General features: G+C 36.6%; 1 protein-coding gene across 5 annotated transcripts in view; it reads right to left on the reverse strand.

Annotated features, from left to right (window-relative positions):
- LOC149298135 (glutamate receptor 3) overlaps window positions 1–26,301 on the reverse strand; it is a 131,626-nt gene that overhangs the window by 83,879 nt on the left and 21,446 nt on the right. For 4 of the 5 annotated variants that reach the window (XM_089487732.1, XM_089487731.1, XM_089487735.1 and 1 more), the window contains exon 3: window positions 6,186–6,425. In XM_089487732.1, coding sequence (XP_089343858.1) covers window positions 6,186–6,425 — 240 coding nt within the window. Of the gene's footprint in view, window positions 1–6,185; window positions 6,426–26,301 lie in introns of those variants that run through there. The other variant, XM_089487733.1, reaches the window with a different exon arrangement.

Genomic DNA, 26,301 nt, shown 5'->3' on the forward strand with positions numbered 1-26,301 from the left:
TCTCCTCTCTCTTCTTTCCTGCAAGCTATACAGATTAAGATACCTTAGTCATTTTATCCTGCAAACCGTTACCGTTTTAGTTGACCTCCACTGAACTCTCTCCAAACTCTCAAGATATGGAGATGAGGTCTCCAGAACAGTAAACATTACTCTAGGTGAGATGTGACCAGACATATGTGAAATGGTACAACCTCATCTCTCTTTCTGCTACTAATGCCTCAAGCTATACACTACAACACACAGTACTGCATTGTCTGCTTACCTTCTCTTCTGCTGTCATTGACAGAACAGTGCCATATTTTGCCTTGGGGTGTTTACATCCCAAGTGTATTATTTTACATTTCTCAACATTAAACTGCAACTGCCAAACTCTTGACCATTCTTCTAGTTGTGTAAATCACTTGCCTTATTTTACCATGGATGTTTTCCCTGCTGCAAACCTTTGTATCATCTGCAAAAGACATTCCTAACTATTTAGATCTTTTGTACTATTGCTAATAAAGTAATATTTGTGACAAACTTAAAGAACAAAATAAGGCAAGCCTACCCAGCATTCAGACATTGATCTTAAAAAGAAGGCTCAGAGGTATGTGGAAATATATCAATTAACAAAAGACTGAAAATTACATACAAAATTGATTTATTGACCTATCGTGTGCTCTTGTCTGAACAGCTATACATAGAGGTGACTTCTATAGTAAGATAACCCAGCAAAAAAGACAATATTCGAGTTAATGTTATAGAGGCTTATCTAAATGTTCAAGGGTATTTAATAAGTTAAACTGACATTGAAAACAAAATACGTTGGTTGCAATGATCAATCTATGTCCATGGCGTGGAATTCTAAATAAACAGATAAAGCTACATAATAAGTACCTAAGTATACACTGATCAGCCATAACATTATGACCACCTGCCTAATATTGTGTAGGTCCCCTTTTGCCGCCACAACAGTCCTGAGCCGTCGAGGCATGGACTTCTGTAGACCTCTGAAGGTGTGCTGTAGTATTTGGCACTGAGATGTTAGCAGCAGATCCCTGTAAGTTGCGCGGTGGGGCCTCCATGGATCGGACTTGTTTGTCCAGCACATCTCAAAGGTGCTCAATTGGGTTGCGATCTGGGGAATTTGGAGGCCATGTTAACACCTTGGACTGTTGTCTTCCTCATGTCATTCCTGAACCATTTTGTGCTTTGTGGGAGGGCACATTATCCTATGGAATACCACTGCTTTCGTCAGCGGAAAGAGGTCAGCATGGGGCACCCTGACTATTCAACAAACTGCGATGCACTGTGTGTATGACACTTTTCTATGAGAACCAGCATTAACTTTTTTAAGCAATTTGAGCTATAGTAGCTTTTCTGTTGGATTTGACCACATGGGCCAGCCTCCCCCCCCCATGTGCATCAATGACCTCCCATGACCCTGTGGCTCATCGCTTTTCCTTCCTTGGACCATTTTTGATCGGTACTGAACACTGCAGCCTGGAAACACCCCACAACAGCAGCAGTTTTTGAGATGCTCTAACCCAGTCGTCCAGCCATCACAACTTGGCGCTTGTCAAAGTCGCTCGGATCCTTACGCTTGCCCGTTTTTTCTGTTTCTAACACGTCAACTTTAAGAAGGAAATATTCACTTGCTGCCTAATATATCCCACCCACAGAAAGTTGCCATAATAACAAGATTATCAGTGTTATTCCCTTCACCTCTTGTTTATTGCATCAGCTCTGGACTTAGTGTAACACTTGATGTTACTTGCATAAACATTTATATCCATGGCTGTTTATATTTGACTATATTAACTCCTTACATGCTAAAGCACTGTTTGATTGCTTCTGCCTGATTTTTTTGTGGTTATCTCATATCATAACAATTTTCTATATGCTAAAGCACTGTTTGGTTTTCTTGTTTTCCTCATATCTGTGAAGTAATTGACGTAGAAGGTTATTACATTATTTTTTCATTTTTTTTTTTTTTTTTTTTTTTTTTAAGTGAGTTTGATTACTTCTGTCTGAACTCCATTTTTATTTCCACTAAAATGTTAAAATACCATCGCTCCTGGTTCTGCAGTATTTGTTTACAAATACACATTCCTCAGTGTGTGTAAATAATGTCTCATCTCATTGAGACTTGTGGCTCACTGGTTGTGATTTTGGCATAACAAGTAATACCTACAAAACATAGTCCTATGTCTATATTAATGTAACAGAGAATCTTTATCGGTAATCTGTCACTACCATTGTACGAGTTCTATAATTAAATCTGTTAATAATTAATCATTTGTTCCTGAAGATTGTTTAAATATTGATCTGCTTGCACTACATTATTAGGATGCAAAGAAGATCTGCGCAGAAAAGCTGTATCCGTTTTTATTGTCTAGCTCATGTCCAGTGACCATTCTCTGCGTCTTTAGACAGTATGCACACAATTTCTGAATTTTTGAAATATTGTCTACTATGCTAGTGAAGAAGTCTAACATTTACCAGCCACACGTTGTTCCGTAAATTAGTTTAAGCAGAAGAATAATTGAGTCACAGTGCACTAAAAACGCGGCGAGTTTGATTTTGGTCCATCTTTATGGCTTTGATTCTTTTTCTCATTCTGGCTAGAAGCCCAGGAAATTGTGGATGGCATATGGATACGAGAATGCTGTATTACTAACACATTTTATTCCTTTTTCTATATATAAATAACCTTTTGAATTGGTTGCGGAAATTGTGGTTATTTCCTACCCATTGTATAAAAAAAACACACAGACTAGGCTTCACTCAGATTTCCATTCCTAAGGCACAGCACCTAAGTATGAAAACTTAAAGCCTTATTCATGCAAGAAGATAAGCTGACATTGGTTAAGAATAGTGATGTGAATTACTTTTTAGACTACTCTGAACCCTTGGGGCATAACAAGCTGCTTTTTAAAGAACTAGCAAAGCAGGAACAAAAATATTGAAATAGCTTTCTCCTTGCAAGTGTCTGGCCAATTAGTCAGCGTGCAACTTGGTAGAGCCCCTTGATTATCATTTGTTCGCTAGCACTAGTTGGCTAGCAGTGGAATATACAGGGAGCTGTTGAATTAGAAATGATTTGAGCCACATTCAAACACTACAAGAAGCCATATAAGCTAACAGATGAAATGTAAAATGTATCAAAGAAATATCAACATCACAATATGTTATTTGGGAAATTGAATACCAGCCACTTGCAACTCCGGCTGTAGCATTAATATGTACAAATGCTAGCAGCAACATTTAAACATTCTTTGAATATTTTCCCTGCATGCCTGACCACCCATCTGGTAATTTTGTGTGCAAAATGTTCTACAATATCAATTTAAATTGGATGCTTTAAGTGCTTACCTAAGGGAATTTTATTGTAAAAGTTACTATGGTATATATTATTTCTATACACACATGCATACACTCAATGTAATCAAAGAGTTACATTTGAATATATAATATCTTCTGCAATTATTATATGGTGCAATTTTAATGCAGCAAAATCAGCCATCTTTTCTTATACGTTTCAAAATGGTTAACATGACTGTTGTCTTGTAAGAGCTGATCTTGGATAAGCCGTACCATTACTTGTATAAAAGGATAGATGTAATGCCAGATAAAATCTAGGGGCCCATACCCTTAGGGGCTTCAGATGCCGGTGTTACTCCCCTGGTGGAACCTTCACTAGCATCCCGGCTGTTGTGACCTACAATTCCCATGTACCAGCGGACCTTTGGCTCAAGCTCGAAAATAGTTGGGATGGCAAGATAATCTATCACTCTGCATTAGATATACACACATACACCCTGTATATCTGGATTTATTCCCAAATAAGCTTTTAAACTGTTGAGCACTTGCCACCGTAATGTAAAATGCACAGTTAAAAACAATAACCATGCTACTTGATGTTGACACAATATTAATTAACACTTTTTGTTGATGTCACTTAATTAGACATCCCCTTTGTTTCGCATGGCAGGATTCTGTTAAACAATGTCAAGATACAGCCAAAGTTAATTCAAGAAAACTGGAAGGCATTGTAACTTCCATTTGACATTACATACTATTATATTACTGTCTGTAATAATGAGAAACAGTCAGTGAGAAAAAAAAAATAAATGTATAAACCCATTGTAGGGAACAGCTCACGCATGGGGCGGCAATGACAGTATTCACACAGGTTTCAAACGTAAAGTGTGTTTATTTGGATGCTGTAGGCACAGAGCACCTTGAAAATAAAACAAACTCTAAGCCTGTCCGGCTCTAACTAAACATCCGGATACCTCTCTACAAGCCTAAGGCCTGGCACAAAGCAAAGTAACAGGTTTTCCATAGGTAAAGCTTCATACCTGGTGGGCTGCAGCTGCTCCTTCACTCAGTTTCTCCTCCCTCCTTCAAACCCAACAGCCCTCTCTTTTAAGGCTTCCTCCCCAGTAATGAGCATAGGAAGCCTCACCTGAGGGCTCCTGGGTTTGCTACCGTGCCTGGCTGAGGAAACCAGGTGAGATATATATCCCATCAACCACTCTCCCATACACTTTACCACACCATACAATATATAGAAGGTGCTTTCTATTCCCATGGATAGTCTATACAGAATTACACAGGATATACAGAAGTATTTTTGCGTATTAAATAATCTGATAAACCATCAGAATTTTCAGTGATTTGACTGGTTCATTTGGGTGATGCGGCCAAATATGAGTGATTTTTGGTGTTGTAAACTTAATAGTGGGTTGCTTCAAAGCGCTCAATTTATAGCTTTGGATTTCTGGTCATTATTTTTTATTGGAAATATGTATTTCCAGAACTACATAGTATAGAGAACTATCTTCCAAATCTTATAAATTAAAAAATGCATTAAAGCAATATTAAAACAAGTTACGGCTGCCATTTTCATAGACCTAAATTACATAGATTCCCATTTTGAATGCTTTGTTAGCAGTTTTAAAGAAGAAAGAAAGCCCAAATGCCCTTGGACCAGCTAGAACCAGGCCCATTCTAATCTTATGTAATCTTAGGCAACACCTGACAACCCTAGGCCTACTCAGTGCCCTTGAGTAACTATGAGTCTCATAATGTGGAGAACAATTGCAGAATCTAAAAGGTCTTGTGTGCAAAAGAATATGACTGAAAAACACTAACCTAGAAACTAGGGGTGATTTCCCAATACTGACCCATCAGAAGCATCTCTATAACTGCTTAATTACATTTTAGCTTAGTATTCTGTTGCACTTTTGCACTGTATATCTACCTGGCACATGGGGCAAATGCCTAGTGGACCATAAGCTCACAGGGGTTCATATTTACTGATGCGCTATAGTACCAGATCGGATTCTGCAGATATGCGTGGCCACATGCTGCGTAAGGATAAAAACATAACGTGTGGCCATGCGTATCTAAACAGCAGCTGCACGCACGTCATTTGACAGATGCAGGCCTTAAAGTGCCAGGGCCACCGTGTCATCCCCAGCCTTGATGTACATAGATGTGGGCAAGCCAAAGATGTATGACGTGATCCACGGGATGGGAACACAATCTTTATGCAAAGCTATTTGTTGGTTATATATTTTTCACCAATCAGCAGAAAATAAATTCTGCAGTATAGACATCTCATACAAATAAACTCTAATTACAATTGAAGGACTGACTCCCACCACTTCTAGACATGGACCAGTTCATTCTATCAAGGTGCATTCAGCTCTTACATATGGCAACAGAAACGGTACTTTTACTGAAAGAAACTGCAGTAAATTGCTGTTGATTCATAGGAAAACACTTAATATGACTTGAGTCATTATGCTTCTATTCTTAAAAAAAATAACACAACAGTTTGTGTTATAGAGCTGATTGCTCAGTGTTGTTTATGCAAATGACATCATACAAAATGCAAGAAAAGATACAGTTGAAGATTTGATGATTGTTGCGAGGAAATCAAAAGGAACCATTGAGTTCCTTATGCCTATTAGCGGAAACACCTGTGTGTTTAACAACGAATATAACCCACTCGTATTTGTTTTGTATATAACGCACTCTTATCTGGAGTGTCTAAAAGCATAAAATTATTTGAAAAAAAAATAACATTTACAAGTAAAATATATATGTAGCTTGTAACTATTACTTCTTCAAGATTACTTCCATACATGTACTGACATCCAGTGTTTCTCAAATATTTCCATATGATAGCTTACCTCTCTCTGTATCATACAAGTAAACAAATTTTTGCCAGTCATATTCGTGAAGAAGAGTCAGAATGGCTCCTTTAAGGGGTGGTCGCATCTGAATGACAAACTGCACATCAGCATCAGTAGGGAAGCTTGGTGTAATAAATGATGTGTGAAGGGCGCCGCAGAAAGAGGTCAATGTGTTCATGGACATCTGATCATAGAATCCAAAGATGGCATACACTCCACGAGAAAACTGGGAACAAACTGGAAACAGACAAAAAAAATTAATGATACAAATCATTTTACGTAAAACAATCCACTAGGTTTGATGTCATAAGCAATTTACATATTTGTGAAACCTGTTCTCTGATTATTCTGTATACTGATGTATGTATATTAAAGTACAGAATCTGAAAGAATGCAAGCTACATCTTGATTTGCATATATTTATAAATATATAAAGTATATGTCCATCCTACCTGCTTACCAAATGTTTATGCCTACCTTATTACTGAATGATAATTAGTAATTAATATTCTAGTTTTATAAGCATCTATGTTAACAATAATTGTATAATGACTCATTTCAGCGCTGCGGAATCGCCTGGCGCTTTATAAATAAATGTAATATAATGTAATTTGAGTCTGTTCACAAAAGGAGAAAGAAATGTGGCTGTTTTTTTATTTTTTTATTATTCGAATAACCATTTTATATTCTGGGATAGTCTCTTTCCATAGAGCGAAGGAGAGAATTTGAGATTGACGATAGGCAATGCTTGATGGCATTAAAAAAAGGCATTAAATTATATGTTAATATCGCATTGCACATGAAGTAAGTATGGGATGGTTGGGAGGACTCAATGCCTCCCCAAAGGGTTATTCATTAAATCAAACCCCCACGCCACTGGCACAGAATAGAGATGGAGGAGCCATAGGTGGGTTTCCTATAGGTTGTTTGTTATATATAAATTACCCTGTCCAACTGGCCGTAGGATGGGGTTTAGAAGGAGGCCTTTGCAGGCTGTATTCCTATTCCTCACATTGCTTTGTGAGTAGTAGCATGGATATGCACCAGCTAAAGTTGAGTCACTCAGTAAAATTGACCCTCAACTCAACAGACAACTCGACTTTTTAGTAAATACACACTACCCAGTATGGGTATTTTGACTATAAGACAGAATAAATATGTACAAATTTTACAATAAACACGAACTGCGGGCTGTTTACACAGTGTAGATTAGATTTCGCTGATGGAGTGGTGTAAACTTGTATCTGTTAAAAATCTAGAGCTTTTCTATTTTTTATCCATCACATTCAACAAAATACTTAATGATTAGCACACTTCGTATTTTACCTAAGCTATCATTCTGGTTTGCCTTTCAAGCATTATTAATTTTCCACAAATGCACAGACACAAACTGCGGGCAACTGTGCTATTTATGTCACAGCAACATTTTTCTACGTGTCCCTCTATATGCAGGATCACTTGTGGTGACAACCTCCAATTACCTTAAAGGTTCTCAAAGATTCCTAACAGAGCTGGCTTTAATATGTATAGAATTAAGCTGTGACTCAATCAGTTCACACAGCCTGCCATTAATTAGTCACCTGTGCATATGAGATATAGTATAAAAAAACAACTCTTTTAGTGGAGTTTAGACTTGTATCTTTATATAAAACACTGTAGACGTGCAGAAATGGTGTGGAAACCTGCGATGCATTAAGGGGCCAGCTCCTTAGAATACTCTAGAGATAAACTGTAGTAGATCTATGAACAGCAACTGCATGCTGCATTTCATGCCCACATTTTTGGGGTACTTATAGTCCTGATGCACTAAGGCATATGATATTTACTGGCAATACAGGACTCAGTATTCAGGTTTTGTGACAGGTAGACCCCCATGGGGTATGCTGACCTAGGCTGACTGGGTCTAGGGCAGCAGGTTGTTGCAGGTGCTGTTGCTTAATTGGCTGGTCACAAGGCAGATCTCCGATCTCCTCAACAGGCCATTACCCTACAGAAGACTGGGTCTAGGCGGCACATTTATTCTCTGTAATCCCCCCACCCCTGTTTTCTATTGTGTATATCCGCTATCCATATCATATTGTTTAGATACACTGGGAAAAGATGAAATGGGTCAGAGCTTACATTATCTCTATATTCATATTAGAATGAGTGAGACCTTTCAAGGTCATATTATCTTTAACGTGTTCACTACTGACCAAGTACTCTATGTGAATTTTTATTTTGGTTAAGGGCTTTTCTTTCTCTTTTATTGCTTCGCACGAAGTTACTTTGAAATACAATGCTTATTTTAATCATCAACTATATTTCTATAGGTTTAAATTATTTGATATGTATCAATGTTGACACAGTGTGTTAACCTCAAAGTACACAGAGTGGCATTAAGGGCTGCACTCTCCTTTTTGTAGCACTACATTGCTACTTGTGTTTGTTAACCATTTACCAAGTGGGGAAAAAGCTAATTACATATAGGCAGCTAGAGACATATTATTTACAAGGGCAAACCAAGGGAACACCCATGAGATATCAACCTTCAAAAATAGAAAGAAAATGTCATGTAGCTACTGATGTCATGTTGTCCATTAAACTACACCTCACCTGGAAAGAGTTTATTTACTACATTTTCTTTTTCATTATTGGTGCACATATCGTCTTTTGAGATTAAAAAGATTAAATTGGGATCGACATCTTTGACACAACACCAAGGACAAATAGTACATACACATTGCAAGCACACGTGCAGAGCCTAGTATAGGTTTCAGAGGTAATTGAACAGCTAAACCACGTCTCTATGATGGGTTCCAAGGTCATTCAAGGTTATCATAGTAATTTAATGCAAACAATCTCTAATCAATGGCTTATCTGAACACATCTGTTTTACCAGTTTTTTTAAAAAAGTGCTAAATGTTGTGCACAGGCATTAAAAGAAAAAATATTATAAAAGTGCAATCTTATTAGCAGTGTCTAATGATATGACAATATAGATGTGCCAGCTCATAAACTAATTTTGTTAGCAGCACTGAGGACAAGGATGGAAATTTTAATTTACGATACTAACAGAGGAATTTTCTCTATTACAATAGAATTTTTGTCCCGGGGTATCAGGATTCTTATTATGCACTGTATGCATTTTATCCTTATCAGTGTTATTTGAGATCATATATCTCATTTCTCCATTTTCTCTAAAAAGTTTCTTTAGTGAAATATTTATATAGGCTGCTAAAAACAATAACAGTCTAGGGATCTTTTCCTTTCCAACTTAAAATAATAATAATTGTTTATAATTGAGACAGAACCCATATAAATGTAAACTAAACTGATTGAGGTTGAAGATTGCCTCCTACTCACTCCTATCCCAAATGATGACATAGATTAGGTATGTACTGCATTTGGCATGTGGTGGCAAACAGGAAATACATACCTTTATGAAACAACATCCACACTAACAACGAATCAGGTGATGTGACTTCTGTACTTCTGTAAATCTTAACAAATACATCATTGAGCTACTATGGGCCCTGCTGCCATTGGACTGACTGGCCGCACATAGCTGCCGAGGCAGAAGACAAGTAACTTCTATCTACGGTTCCAGGCTGCACCATCTCCTTTCATGATATGCAAGCTTCATGGTTCCTAATGGAACGCTAGGTTCAACTGAGGGCAATGCAGGGAATTTGGCTCCTAATGCAGTGATTTAACCAGGTGATGTGACTTCTGTACTTTTGTAAATCTTAACAAATACATCATTAAGCGACTATGGGCTCTGCTGCCATTCTGGCACGGATAGAAGCACAGGAGCCAGGGACGAGTCCTTGGGGAGTGCAGAGGCCAGAGTGGGGGCTTAGAGGAAGTGTATAGGCCAAGGGGAGCTGAAGTTAGAGATTAAAGATATTCAGTACACTTATGTGCTATGATCTGCATCTCTCCAACGTCCCTAACCATAGAACACATTTGTCATTGTGCTTCTTTTCAAATATACCCTCTGATCACCCATTGCCCATATTATAAACCCACTCCTGTACTCTGCCCCTCCTAAAACACACAGTCCTCTATCATTCATACCCCCTCATCCAATCATTCATAAACCTCACTGAACTCGCAGATCCATTACACAGCTTTCCAACTCACATTTGTATTCGCTACCCCATACGTTTTAACAGTACATTTCAAAATGTACATACTTTACATGCTAAAATTACTCCTCTTAACCCTAATCCAGGTACACATACTTACAATTCTCTTTCCTCACCATTCTTTATAATGACAGGCAAATATATCACTTTTTGAAATAACACTGATGTAATTTAGCATTGAGATGCAAAATGTCACCTTGCATTTTTAATCCAATTATATGTAAAAGCTAACCTGGATGTTTTGTAAATGACATTTTGGTAGTTCAGTAGTGGACACATTGGAAATTGCAATAAAATTTCAATTGATCTACTGAACGTGGTGTATTCAGAGAAGAATGAAATGCAATCAAATTCCCACTTACCAGCTAAATTTGGCACACATCCACTAATGACCAAATTGAAGACTATAAGCAGGGGCGGATCAAGGTCAGGTTGGGCCCTGGGGCAACACTGTTACAAGGAGCCCCATCAATATATTATATACACACACACGTATCTTTATATACACACAATGCATTAGCACGCCATTGAAATAGGATTACTGTTCTTCTCATAGAACACAATTCACCCAGAAAATATATTTAAAAAGGCAAGAGGGGATCTACAGACAAAGCTGGGGAAGGGGAGGGGGATCATGCAGAACAAGGTTTTGTTCCTCAGCTAACTGAATGCCCAAATATAGCCAATTACCTTCCAGAAATCTTTATGTCATGGAAAGCCCTTCCACTACATTGACATACATTAACACAGAGAACCATAATGCACACACACACACATACGGACACATACAGATATGCTTAATAAGCATAACCACTTGTATTCATACAGAAATATTCCAACCTCATTACACACATGCACCTGTATACATACTGGCATTAGCACACATACAGCTCCTTCCGCAGGAGACTGGGTGAAACGCCGCTACTCTGGATCTCCGGGTCACTGCGGTGAAGCTCCAGGCCAAGGTCGTGGCACTTGCGGCATGACCCATCCCCCACAGAAATGCGTGTGTTGCACGTCATCAGTGGGAAAGCCTGCCTGTATCATGACAGGAAGTAGGAAGCTAACTGATGCTCATAATGGAGTCTGTTTCTCTACAAACACCCCATCTTACCCCACCAGACCTCCCACATGACACAACAAGTACTGTATGCAAACTTTGCAGTACAGGCTAATACAGACATCCCCCTTGACACCATTGTCTCTGCTGCAACTGCCCCATTTGCCCTATTGTTAGTCCTCGTCTGACTATAAAACCAATTCTGTAGCTTCTTCCTACATCAAACAGACAGAGACTCACAGATCCAACAGCGATCCAACAGACAGATTTCTACAGATAACCTGGTTATGTTATATAGTATTATAGTAGTATATTAAGTATTATGGCTGCCAGCTATATCATTATGATTGATCTCAATGTAGATAGTTAATACACATAGGACCAGGTTTACATTCTAGATGCCCCAAGGCACACTTACCAATAAAAAAATGCTGTACAGAAGGAGTAAAGACCTAAAACAAGGATGACCCTTGAGGGTAAACGGACAGGTAGTGAGCAAAATTTGGTCAAATCAATGGTTGTGCGCAGAGCTACCCTTTTTTCATCCGTAAGCACTCTTACATGGTTCTCTACCCACATTCCTAATCTGCCTAGTAACATATCTCTTGTTAATCTTAAATAATAATAATCACAGTAATAATAAAAAAAGATAAAAATTTCAATGTAAATTCAATCATGTCTCACAACTAGTGGATTATGGACTACAAATAATAATAGTTCAATTTAACACGAGGCAGTGTATTCTAATGCATTACATTGTGTCATTTGCATACGTGCTATCCTAGGCCTGACCCAGGGCAGTGCAACAGCCTCCCCACTGGGTGTTATCTTGTATACTGAGTGCAAGAATATTATGTCATATCCCAATGCCCTGCCTGTTAAGTGTCATAGAAGAATGGTGTACAGGAACTGACTGGTGCAAGGGTCAGGATCTGGTCAACCGGAAGATCAAGTCTAAGTCACAGGACAAGCAATAACCGAAGATTTGAAGACTCAGAGACAAATGTATATAAAGGAAGCAGGTCAATTGACTAGCTGGGACAGGAATCGAAGATGCCTGGGACTAAAATAGGACACAAGAGTAAGATTGCAGGAAGAGCCGAGTCTATAACAAGAATCAAGGGCGCCAACGCCAAATCTCGATGCAGGAACAAGGTCACTGGAGTAGGCAAATCAAAATGCCAAAAGGTCAAACTGGATCATCAGAAACTATGCAGAGGGTAACACCAACCAAGGAGAAAGTCAGAATGCAGGCTTGGTGATTTTGTAACTAATTTCCGGGTTCAGTTGAGGTAAAATGGAGGTGTGGCATGACATAATTTGTGCAAGCACTGTCCCAGTGCGTGTGTGCGTCTTGGAAACACTCACCACAAGTGAGGCCTGGATGTAGCCTCTACCCAAGTTAGGCCATGAAGGAGGCGGTTCATTGTTCATTCTCGAGATCTCACCACTACCACATAGGTAAATACTTACATTAAGGATGCATAGGACTAGTTAAGGTTGCTATGGAGGGTGTGCTGGCTAGTATAAAAGCGGGTCAGCTTTGAGAGAGATCTTTGATTGCTTAATAGGATTGTCAGCCCTGCTTATGTGCCAGAGGGGTTGCAACGTCCCTAGACAGCCCTGATTCCATAATTCTGTATTTATATAAGACAATATGATTTAAAACAAGACTGTATAACAATCTTGTTTCAGATTAATATGAACTGTATATTTTATATACATAATACATGAATATGGATATCTTTTATACATCGTCTGTAAGATGCTATTTAAAGACAAGGAAACACAAATTGCCATGGCTATAACACAACCCCTTCACTCCATATATTTTATTTAACAGGACATTGATGGATACAATGAAAATAATAACCAGATAAAGACACTACCAAATACCCCTGGGGAATATTGCTCCACAGCTTTAAACGCAGAGGGAACAGGCAAATACTTTTTTTCCCCTGCAAAATTGACTCTACAGTACATTTATTTTATTATTTATTATTACAGATGCAGAATCAGAACAATTAATATTTGATGTTATTTTGTTCCATTCTGTTATATGCTGTTACAGGCAATATAACGACATCAGTATTTCCATGAATTGTAAACAGTCAGTGCATGCATATGGAACAATGGTTGCAAGTGGCTAGAGGCTCATTTTTCAGTGACTCTTTTTGAAGAACAAATGATTACTGTCACATGATATTGCAGTGAAGACACTACTGAACATGACCCCAAGGATTTCTGGATTCATAGATGCTGCAGCTGCAGGATTTAGAAATGTAGAAGGAACAAAGAAGCTATAATGCCAGAATGAATACGATTAATTCTACAGGGAACCTTCACAGAGCCATCAGTTGTATTGGTTGGCTACATACTATATTAGTACTGTAATATACTCCTGATATGTCCTGATGACCGCTATCAAGCCAGTAATTATGTTATTTGAACACAATATATATTGGCAATAAACAAAATAACTCAACATGTTTGCTTTATTTAAATATGAGAATTAATGTTGTGCCACTGTGTGTTAAGCCTACCTGGCTTGTTAAGACCTATCATTTGAGTAAAAGTATTTTTATATAGCAGTGCAGCTGAACAAAATGAAATGGGCCAGGTCAGAAATTGTGAAAAAAAAAAGTCCTTTAACCCCTAAATGACAAGATGTTTTTCACTTTTACTACACTTTGGGACAAAGGCTGTTTTAACATTTTTGCGGAGTTGCTGGTTAGCTGTAATTTTCTTCTTTCTCATTTAGTGCACGCACACACATAAAATCTGACTTTTTCTGACTTTTATTTGAAAAAATCTTTTACTCATCTGCAAATGCTAATGAAAAAAAACTGCTAAATAGATTCTAATATTTGTTTGTTTAGAAGTACCAATTGTTGTTATGTTACTATGAGTAAAACTCTTTTTCATGGAATGTTTTTAATGATATCGATACAGAACTTTACATCGTGCATTCAGAATTCGGAGCTGGTAACTTTACTGTCTTTAAGACAACTTAAACATCAACTCCCATACACACCATAAACATTAGATAACTCAATAGAATGGTGGTTAGATTTCCTTAACTTGACATTATCAAGAGACATCCCCAGTGAGCTTCTGCCACAGGAAAAACTCAGGCCGGGATATGCATCGATTATCAGTAAAATATCTTCAGAGTTTCCTTACCCATTAAATTATGCATTATACTGGGCCAGTTCAGCCATTCATTGCTGGTGAAACCAGTGTTGGCCCTTCATAACGAATCGTGAAGTGACAGAGTTGGAACCGGAACACTCCTGCTAATCCTACCTTTAGTGAATAAACCTCTCCTCAGTGGGCTATAGTTCAACTTTGTAGCAAGTGTCTCGTTATATGTCCGTAACATATAAACTTTATAGGTTTTAAAGGACCTTTCTCAGAAGGCAGGAGTTTACAAGTCCCAGAGAACTTACAAAATATATGGGGTTAATTAAATTAGAGTAGCAGCTGTTTTAACCAAAAACCTGGCAATAATGTTCCTTTTTATATTTTTTATGTGGTCATCATGAAATTGCTGGCTTTTAAAAAAATTTGCATTTTGTTGCAAGACTTTTGTTTCCAAAATCTGCTTCTGTGTAAGTATAACATACCCTACAAAAGGGAAAACATAAACAGTGACAAAGGCTACTTAAATATATACATTATTCTTTAATACCAAGAGAGAGCAGATTATCTATTCAATATACTCTGCGGGAAACTACTTTCACTTTATTGGTCTATTTAAAGGGCAAATAAGCCTTTTTTTTTGTTTTCTTTCTTAACGAGAAAATAAAATGGCTAATTATCTAAGCTCTCATCTTCTCATTTACTTTTTAAACCCGCGACTCTTTGAATAATCTACAGCTTCCTAGAAACTGTTTCATTTAGTAAGGCACAGTAAAAATGTCACTTCACATATAAATAACTTCACATTTCAAGTGTTACATCTGAGAAATTAAAGATGGCAGCAAGTAATAGCATCAGCCCTGGCCCACAGAAGGCTGTATTATGGTCAATGTGAAAGGGTTACATTCTCATTTCTAACTAGTTCTGTAATTGCACTGAATATTATGTTCAATTTAAACCTGACTATAGGACCATAAACCCATCATAATAACTATCATCCATAAATCTTGTAATGATTTCCACTCCAATACAGCTATCTATTTATTAAACTGAAAATTGCAAATAATTAACGTTATATTGGTGCAATTAATGTCAGTTTTAATAGTGTACAATAACACTGCATCAAGCTTATTTCCCAAGCAGAAATGTACATTCATAAGTCAACTTGATTCTTGGTTATACTGCTTAACCAAACAATGCTTAAGTAAAGAAACATAAGTAGATCTTTTCTTTTTTCTCATCTCTCCTTCTTCTTAGGGCAGGTGGTACGTGGAAGTGGCTGAGTTGCTCGCGACGGGCTAGCCTACAATATACAAATAAAGTGGAGCTGTGGTAGAGCTGGGATGGGGAGATCATAGGATGCCCAGAAGGTCCCACATTTTTTACATTTCTAGCAACACCGAACCCATTAATGCCATATTTGTATGTCACATGACCAAGGGCTAGAGCCCTATGAAAAACTTGGAAAACAATAGTTATGATCAAATAATTACGTATGTGTAGAATTTTACCATAATTATATATTTGTTTCTAAAAGTGTTATCGTCAGAAGTAAATGGAACATTAACAAACTATATAAATATATGTCAAAATGTTTTTAAATGAAATGTTTTTATCCTACTAGTAGCAGAAGCACTGCTTTTAACACAATAGCTACAGATCCATATATCTGTACACACACACACACACATATCCCCAACCAATATCTGTTCCTCAGGACTCTTGGGCCTCTACCGACCTCAATCTACACCTCTTTACTTGAACAACTCATATCTGCCTTTGGATTAAATATCACCTATATGCAGATGACACCCTAATCTATATCTCCCCTCCTGACCTTGCATTACCTGAAGCTCAAGCGACGAAAATACTAATCCACATGCTAGTGATATACCCCCTGGGTTATTGCAACTCCCAACTAACTGGTCTCCTCATATCCTGCCTTTCAGCACTCCAATCCGTCCTCAACACTGCAGCTAGGTTAATCTTTCTCTGTTAAGGTTCCTCGTCTGCCACTCCTCTGTGCCACTCACTCTACTGGTTCTCCATACCTATCAGAGTTAAATTCAAACTCCTGACCCACAGAGCCCTGAACAACTCTGCACCCTTGTATATATATCTCTGGCCTCCTTTCCACATACACCCCCAACCGCCCTCTTTATTTCTCTCATGGCCTTCTCCTTCTACCATCATTACCTCTTCCCACGCCTGCATCCTAACTAATTTCACCTGTGCTGTATCCCTTCTGTGGAATTCCCTTCCCTGTTCTGTCAGATTTTCTCATTCGTATGCAAATTTTAAATGCTTTCTGTACAACCTTTCCTCATAACACTCGACCAGCACATCCAAATAGTCCTCTCCTACTGTTCTACTACATTGTAACCTTGCAAGACCTTGTTGTAATTTTAAATCCTGCTCTGATTGAAAAGTGCTATGGAATCTGCTGGCACTATATAAATAAATGTAATATATATATATATATATATATATATATATATATATACATATACATAAATGTGTCATTGGCATTTGCTTGCATGAGATAACAAAAAATATCTAAACAAACATACTATTCATTTAACTATTGTGTGTTTTATGAACTGATTAAAAAAAAAATATTGTGTAGTTTCCTTTAATTTCAGAGTTGGTCTAAGTCTTTTTAGATATTTTATACAATGGGTAGTCAAATAATGTTCAGATTTCACACGTGGCCATTTATTTGATGTACGTGATGCTAGTGTTGGATTGCATTCTTCCTTTCCAATTACCCGATACAATATAAATATTGTGCCAGCTCTGGATGTTGAAACAAACGAATCCTTTCAATGTCCTAAAGCACATATTTTACTACTGCTCACAATTACCATATCTGAAACATCAAACAAATCTGATAATAAGCACAAAATGAGGACTGAAATAGAACCTATTGTGCCTAATCATTTAGCTTTGTACAAACGAAAATCTTGGCATTGTATGGGTAGATGGCGTTAATTGAATTAATATTTTATTTTTTTAATGATAAATAGTCACAAATAAATGCATTATAATTTCGGACTTACTGCTGCATTAGTGCTGTAGTTGAAAAGTGGTTATAAGCATACTATGCAAGGAAAATTGATGTTGTAAGTCTCAGTGGGACATTCCCCATTAATCTATTGATTCACTTATGTCTTCAATTTCCACTGTTTTTGCTGCATCTTCTCAATTGCATTCCCCGCAGTCATTGTAACTCGCTGCTGTGAATGCGCCTAAAATATTCTCCCTTTACAAAGATTGTTAATCTGTTGTATGTATTTCGTTTTTTAACTCTTTAGGAGATATTATATAAACATACATTAATATTACTGAATAGGAAAATAGGAATACATCGTTGTAGATATTTAATGTTTATTTTGAAATTGCCAAAAAGATTATATATATATATATATATATATATATATATATATATATATATAAATTGATACTCAGGAAACAAAAATGTCATGGCTGGGGCCGAGCTTAAGGTCAGCTGAAAAGCAAATCCAATTTTTTATTATTTTATTTAGTATTTTTTTTACATGGCACTTGTCATCCAAGTTCTACCCATTAAACAGACGCAAACCTCAGGGACAATCAACGAAAATGTAAGTTAGCCTGTACCCCTCCTACATGCACATGATAGCAAAAACTATCCATATGAAAGAAGAAGAAAGGACAGGTAATGCAAACGGCAAACGCAATATGTATTGGTAAGGCCATTCCATCTTAAGTCCCGTGGATTTTAAAACTTTAAAACTAACTCTCACATGCTTTAGTTGTTAACGCATCACATTCCATAGGTCAGGCTTGCGAGCAGGGCCCTCTTTACCTAATGTTTCTGTTTGTCTTAGTCTGTCAATTCTAGTTTTGTCATACCTATATGCACTGGCGTAACATTCCTGTCTCCTCGTACTGGTTCAAACTTGCTTAGAAAGGGCTCTTTCGACCAGGTCGGAAGGGCCTGTTCTAAACTATTTTGACCCAGCACGGGGAGACAGGAACCTATCAGGTTCACCTTACATCACATGAACCTGCATTGAAACCGAGGCTGCTTGCGCACGGTGCGTGGGCAGCCAGAGAGAAAGCTGCAGTAGCGGTGAGAGGAAAATGGGGGCGGGATATATGTACATGTGTTTGTATATAAGTATGTATGGATGTGAGCATGGATGTGTACTTGTGTGTGTATGCATGGATGTGTAATTGTGTATGTGTGTGAGCATTGATGTGTAATTGTGTGTGTGAGTATGGATGTGTAACTGTGTGAGCATGGATGTGTAATTGTATGTGTGTGCATGGATGTGTAATTGTGTATGTGTGTGAGCATGGGTGTGTATTGTGTGTGTGTGTGAGCATGGATGTGTAAGTGGGGTGAGATGGAGTGTGTATAATTTGTATAAGTGTATTTTGGAAGGGGAGCAAGAGGCAAAGCAGACACAGACCAGTTGTGTGGGTGCAATGATGGCACAACTGTTGAAGTTGGGGGCCCGGGGCAATTTGCGCACCAGGGCCCCGTGGTTTCTAGTTAAGCCACTGCCTATGTTTTGTAACAAATTCTTCATAAATTGTTAGCGTTTATAAATAAAATAATAATAATTTGACCTGCTTTCCATTTCCCCCTCTCCCACACTGCTTACTTATACCTAAATCCCAGATCTCTGCAGCAAATCAAAAGCACGGTGCTATCATAGTTAAAAAAAAAAAAAAAAAAAAAAAAAGTTCATGTTTGAAAAACAATATATATACCGTGCCACTGCTCTCTGTCTGCCATTGGTGCAGTGACAGATCGCAGCCCTCAATCTCATCGTGTGCTTGGCTTGGGCTCGCCAGTTTAGCCCTGTCATTCTAATAATTTACACAGCAGCTGGTAGATAGATAGACACACAAATATATATAGATAGAAAGATTTAGATACATTTAATATAAACCCAAGAGTTTCCTATGGCCCCCAACTCATGACATCCCCTATACTACATTACAATGCTCAAAAAGATTGGCAAATAAATATGTAATAAAATTCTATCTATATATATATATATATATATATATATATTTGTCTAGCAAACTTAAATTGCAATAAAATCACCTGATTAAACAAATGTTATTCATTCTAAATCAATAACCTACATTTCGGATATACCGATTCAATTATTACAAGCACAACTTATTTTAATTGTCCCTGTTACACTACTCATTAATAAAACAGAAGACTTTAGTGGTGCCAGTTTGACAGCATGTGCAATAACAGAAACAGATTAAATGATCTGCCCAAAGAATTGGCAGATCACATTGTCTGATTGAATTGTTGCATTTCCTGCAGTTGTAAACTCTATTAATTGATCTTGGAAGAAACACAATAATGGCCAAAGAACGCCAACATTTCTGTATCTGTCATACTGTGACACGGCACTGTATTCCATCTTTATTTTATAACATCTGAGATCTATGTGTCAATCAGTGCCATCACTATTATGTTTTCTAATCTCTTTCTTATCTCTGTCCCGTAGGGTGCACATTGGTAAAGAACTACTACAATGTACAAGTATGTTTAAATATTCTGTGACGAGGCAAAGTTTATATTAACCCAGATATATAGGTCTAACAGTGAAAGAGTTAATTAATCTGAACCCAGGTTTGATAAGAGATCATTCTTTAATATCAAATAGATATTACTTAATATAATAATTACCATAATATCAATCATGTGCCTTTGAACATGTCCCTGCGCTTCATGGGGGAAAAAAGAATACTAATGTTACCAAAGACAAGTAGAAAACTCTAAATTAGAGACTACTTTTTTGAACAAGTTCTTTCCAAAATTCTAATCGGGAAAAATAAAGTAAAAAGGGCATGCTCAGAAATGTTTGTACACATAACCTATGATTTGTAGGTATGTAAATGAAATGTTTAATTAACTTGATAAGCAAACAGCAAATTCTGGAAACCAGGATGCTCATGTCAATTGCGGAAAACTTAACCTTAAAGAGTTTTATTCGTAAATAATTTTATACAACGTTCTAATGCAAAAATAATAATACCGAAATTTAAACAAGCTGCATTTGTCTATGGTTCATTATAGACTAATAAAGAATTATAAAGATAAGATATATTTAATAAAAATACGCAGCATGTTGTTCATACAGGGACAATTCCAGAATGTATACAGATGCTACACCATCTATACCATGCGTGTGATCAAATGCATTATTTCAGCGAAAATATATATTCCAGCATAAGGTAATGCCTCATAGACCTTGTTTTCATTTTAATAGCCTTTCCTTTGGATAGATGACATTAGTGTCTCTGAAACAAGTATATTCTCCATTCTATATTTTTGTGCGCGGCATATTGAACTGGAACTGAAAAACAAGGCATCATCTACTCATCACGTTAACAGTGTCCTACAGATGTCAGCATATTGATCTGTGGAGCTTTAGATAAACTATTGTGAAGAGAAAATTAAATGACTGTGAAAAAAGTGACCTGAATAGGACAGCACTCATTGCTTCAAATCCGTGTTTTTATTTCCTTATGTCTTAAATATATTTTCTGAAGATCTTAACGTTTAATATTATGTCAGACAAAGAAAATGAATATGAAAATACAGAAGAAGCCTACATTTCCTGTCAATTTTTCCCTGGTTCCTGGGCAATGAACATTGAATATGTGGTCAGCCAAGTGTGAATTGGTTCTGTATTTGACCCAGTGCAACGAAAATCTCACTGAGCATCTGTAGTGATACGGCAAGAGTAGTAGTAGTGCTTCATGAATAAATTGAGTTGATTAACATACAATGTTACATATAATATTGAAACCTACCAAACCCAAAAGCTAATCACACAATTAGTTAATAATTATGACGATAACACAATTAACAACTAAAGCACATCTGGTAACTCATGGAGCGGCACATCAGGACATCACTTAGCTTAAATTGTATATAATCAATTAGTACATCCAAGAAACCATGTAATATGTGGAGATCATTTGAATCCTTACTAAAAACTCAGGTCAAAGAATATTGCTTTGAAAGATGTGTTAATCAATCACTTTAACACAGGTATTTGATATATTTCCTATATGTCCACTTATTTTGATATCCATACACTATTTGACATGTATGTTCTTAATGAAGAGCATTTAAAACATAACTCTAACAAACTCCAATTTGGTTTGGGCATCAAGGACCCTTCAACAGATGCAGTAGTATTTATTTATCAATACATTCTCACTTACATGCCTTTATGCTCTTTTGGATAATTTACCTTTACTTTTTGTTTGTCTTATTTTATTCTATTATGAGACAACTTTTTATTTTGTTAAAAATAAACCATCTGTGAATGTGTGCGTGTTTTATATATTGAACCAATTTAGCACAAGACATGTTAAGTTTCAAGCAACATACGTCATGCTCAAACCTTTTCAAGAGGTTTGAAATGATTCTAGGTACAAGCCCTTAATTGAGACAGTTACCTCAATCCTATCCTAACACCCCCGAGATTGCTAATGAAATTGATTTGTGGCTTGGATTACAAGGATGGATTACAAGGTCATCATTGCCCCAAACCTCCATTGTGCAATATTAGTGGACTTTGATGTATGAGTACATTGTTCGGTTTCTTCTTACTCCCCCGTTGCTTTTATTGAATTATTTATACAATGCTGAGCAATACGGGTTCAACCTTAAGGCTTCTCTTGTAAAATCTGCAACTAATATTTGCCTTATTCTCCAAGTTTTTCAATGCTCATGGCAAACACAAAATGTCTCAGCCTCAAACAATCAAATGCTAAAAAATGCAACAAAAAACAATAATTACACTGTTATTTGCTTACCTTTGCACCTGTGTTTAGGTAGTAGTTGGTACAAATAATTTCTTAACTCTACTAACTGTTTTTGAGGTTGTGCAGGGGACGGACAATAAAACAATATTTGCACATAGAATCGTTAATAATCCTAATTTAGTGTTCATTAACCCATTATAAGCATGGCCTTTTTGAGTATATATAAATTCATGGTCTGTGCTGGTAACAATATGTATGTTACCTCTAAGAGGCTAATGTGTTACATTTGTTGATCCCTACAGGTTCATTAAAACAATTGAAAAGTTCAAGACTGACTTTAAATGTTAATTAACTAGTGCCGGGTGCCTTGTAAATAAAAAGTACCACGCACAATACTTGTAAAACGTATATGATCCACCTTTAACAATATTATGATGACCATTCTCCTCTCTGATGCAATTTCTTTATATTAATAGCACGTCAGCAGATACCTAGAGTAGTTAGGTATTTAACGGGTTCCTTCTCACTTTTCCTGTAACTAAATATAATTTGGCCAAAGATCTGATTTTATAAGAAACCAAATATAGCATTTTCCTTCACTGGATTTAAAAGGTCATATTTGTACATAAAGTGATCTTAAACTTAAACTTGTGACTAACCAAAAATAGGTCTAATTTTACAGTCACATGTGAATAGACACTGTATTCTCCAGTATGAGACATCTCTTTTAGCCAATTAATGGTTTGCCTATTCGTTACACTTCGGCTCAACTCACCATGATTTCTCTTACAGAGAAAAATGTCAGGATTTGATTTTGTTATATTGGGTATATCATAAATAAAATTTTAAACTGGTCCTCAGCGGAATAATTCCTTACAGATACAATGTGTTTTATGGCGCCCATAAACACTGACACATGTTCTCATCTTGGATACTTGATGATGCTACACTATTCAAAATGTATTTTAAAGTTTTACAGTGCAGTTACAGTGATCATCTTCTGAAGATTAACCAAATGTTCTACACGACTGTTTAATACCACTGTCATCTGTGGTGGGATTTCTGCAGGGAAGCAATTTTTAACAAGGTCTGATTTATTTGTGTGCAGTGCGGGATTTCAGAACAGTAGGATGACTTCTCACTATTATTCTTTAGTGCTGCTTGGCAGCCTTGTTTCAGATGGCAATAACAGAATAAGTAAAGGACTGTATATCTGAAAAATATTATACCAGCTTCAAAGTCAGAACAATGACAGCATTTTATCTGTTCCGATATGCCGTAGCTGTATGCAAACATGGCGTATAGACGCTTACCACAATAAACAAATATTTTTCTTCTATTCTAGTCTGGCTTATGTATCTTTATTTTGACTACAGCTATGACATATAAATCAAAATCATTTGGGTCTATTCACTAAAAAGTTACTGCTTGAGATTTGGCAGTTAGCCAAAGTTAGAGAAAGTCGCAGGCTAATAATCACGGATTTATTAAACTTAATTCGAGTGCCAAGGTTGCTACATGGACTGAGAATAATACAATCTAAATGACATCTAATTTAAAATGGTAAGGCATGCCATTAAATAGCGTCGGCATGTGACAGCCGTGTGGTGTTTCTCAACAGCCATCAACAACAGCACCATATAAAAGTGCAAGTATGTGTTGAGTGAAAACGTCTCAAAGTCATGGCTTTTTCATTCAGTGTCACAGAAATACTAATAACAGAATTATTCTAATTGTATGCTTAATAGCACAAGGGAACCATTCCATCTGAAGAAGAGACCTCTTGGGAGAAGTCTATGTAAATTCACATCTTCTATGTTGGCCCAATAAAATATATCAACTTCAATTAAAGACTACAAGAGAACCAACAACCTTAGATGTATGGTTTGGTCCCTCCTGGGCCTTGTCATTGAGGTGTGTTCTTGGTTGGGCCAGTCTCATAAATATTAATAGAATAATTCAACCTTGCTAGACATTAATTTCTAATATAAACATGTATAAAAAATGTTCATTTATCGTTATCGGTAGAAATTAAATCTGTGACATAATGAACATATCAGAGTGGAAACATTATAATGATGTTCAAATTTAAATAATGTAGTAAAAAATACTAAAAGTCAGAGGTAGAAATTGAAAATGAAAAAATAAGGGTAATTGGTGTACTTAAATTTATTGCATATGATATATAATATTGAAAGTTAAAATGAAGCAAATTTATATCATTGTATGGAAGGTAAGACTGAAGTAGAAGTGTCACAAGAACCATTTTTAATGGCACTCTCTTATAAGTGACAATATTATATGAGATGCATTTAGAAAAAGGGAATTTCTTAATTTACATAAAATATAGCAAAGGCTGAGCGTCACTCAAAGTAAAGTAGTTATCACATTAATAATGAGGGAATCAGAAATTCCTATAACGTGAAGATGGTAATACATATCTCCCACTCCTTCTTAATTAAACTACACATTCACAGCAGATTTCTGATGGAGTCGGCTTTGCGACTAGAAATCTAGGGCTTCTTTTCTAGAGCCTTTGGAAACAAAGGTATTAAGAACAGCTTCATAACGCTTTGCTAACTAAAGACGTGTAATATAATGGTGGGTTCTATTGAACTAAATGATGTTGTTGCTAGGCACGAAAAGTTTAGGAGAAATCCTATACTAGCATAAGCAGCAGTTTTGAAAAGGGGTAGATGGACACTGCAGTGATGGCCTTTTCTTCACAGTAAGAGCTAAGAAGGTGTATCTGTTTTACTACTTAAACTTTCACTGTGTCAGGGTACCACTAGTGTGAGCCATCTAGTTTCTGGAGCTCACAAAGTCTACTTTAAACAAGAAGTAAAGAATACGTTGGGTCCACACAGGGCCGCTAAGCAAATATGACTATGCAAAGTTTGAAAACAAAGTTAAAGGTCTTTTTTGTTCATTCTGCATACCTATGTATCATTGACTTTATTGGTAACTCTAAATTTATCAAATTAGTAATTTGGCATATGAACGTTGTCAACTAAAATGATGCAGCTTTCAACTTCTTGCAATAGTAACTATTTGGGGTCAGCCAACAATTATCCATAGTTAATGCAGAAAGACATGAAGGCCCAGGACTAAGGTTTTCCAATACACTTAATCTCTTAACCTTGTCATCCTTTAATCTCCTAGCTCTTTCATGCTTGTGACATAATAACATTTATCACTATTCTATTTTACCCAAAATCCATTATTTTATTTCTTTGACTTCTGCTCCCACCTTATTCTTTTACCTACAGTTAACCCATTTCATGTTGTTACCTACCATTTTTCGTTCTTCTTTTTTCATATTAATTTCACTTCTTCCTCATAAATCAAGCATTTCAATCTCACCTATTACTCTTGCCTCAGCTATCCCTTATTCTGGTTCTCCTGTATTCATGTTTTTTCCCCAACACTACCCCTTCTCTTTCCTCAATCTCTCGTCTTTATCAATATTTGTGGTTCCCCTGTATTCTTTTTTCATTTCCATCACCCATACCTCCCTTATAATCACCCAATATCTGTTATTTTATTTCTATGACTTCTGCTCCCTCTTCATTCCTTCACTCAACCACTCTGTATTGACTCATTGCCATGTTTCATTCATGTTTTCTTTCAAATTACTCTCATTTATGCTTCATAAACCATGCATATCAATCTCACCTATGGCTCTTACCTCAGCCATCCCTTATAGTGATTCTCCTGTATTCATGCTTACCCCTTTTAATACTACTACTTTTTCAATATTCATACCTCCTTCAATACTTACTTACATATCATTTATTTTGACCCAATTTCTCCAACACTCACAATATTTAATGGGGAGGATGCAAAATTGAAATCATAACCAATTAAATGAACTGAATTAAGGCCAATGTGAATTATACTTTATACACTGTATACTTTATTTTTTAATTTGCGCTTTTGAACAATAGTGATCCATTGTGAAGAACGTAGATTTTACATGTAACAG

This window comes from Sceloporus occidentalis, unplaced genomic scaffold, assembly GCF_023333645.1.
Source record: "Sceloporus occidentalis isolate IW3139 unplaced genomic scaffold, rSceOcc1.0.p SCAF_34, whole genome shotgun sequence".
Taxonomy (NCBI): domain Eukaryota; kingdom Metazoa; phylum Chordata; class Lepidosauria; order Squamata; family Phrynosomatidae; genus Sceloporus; species Sceloporus occidentalis.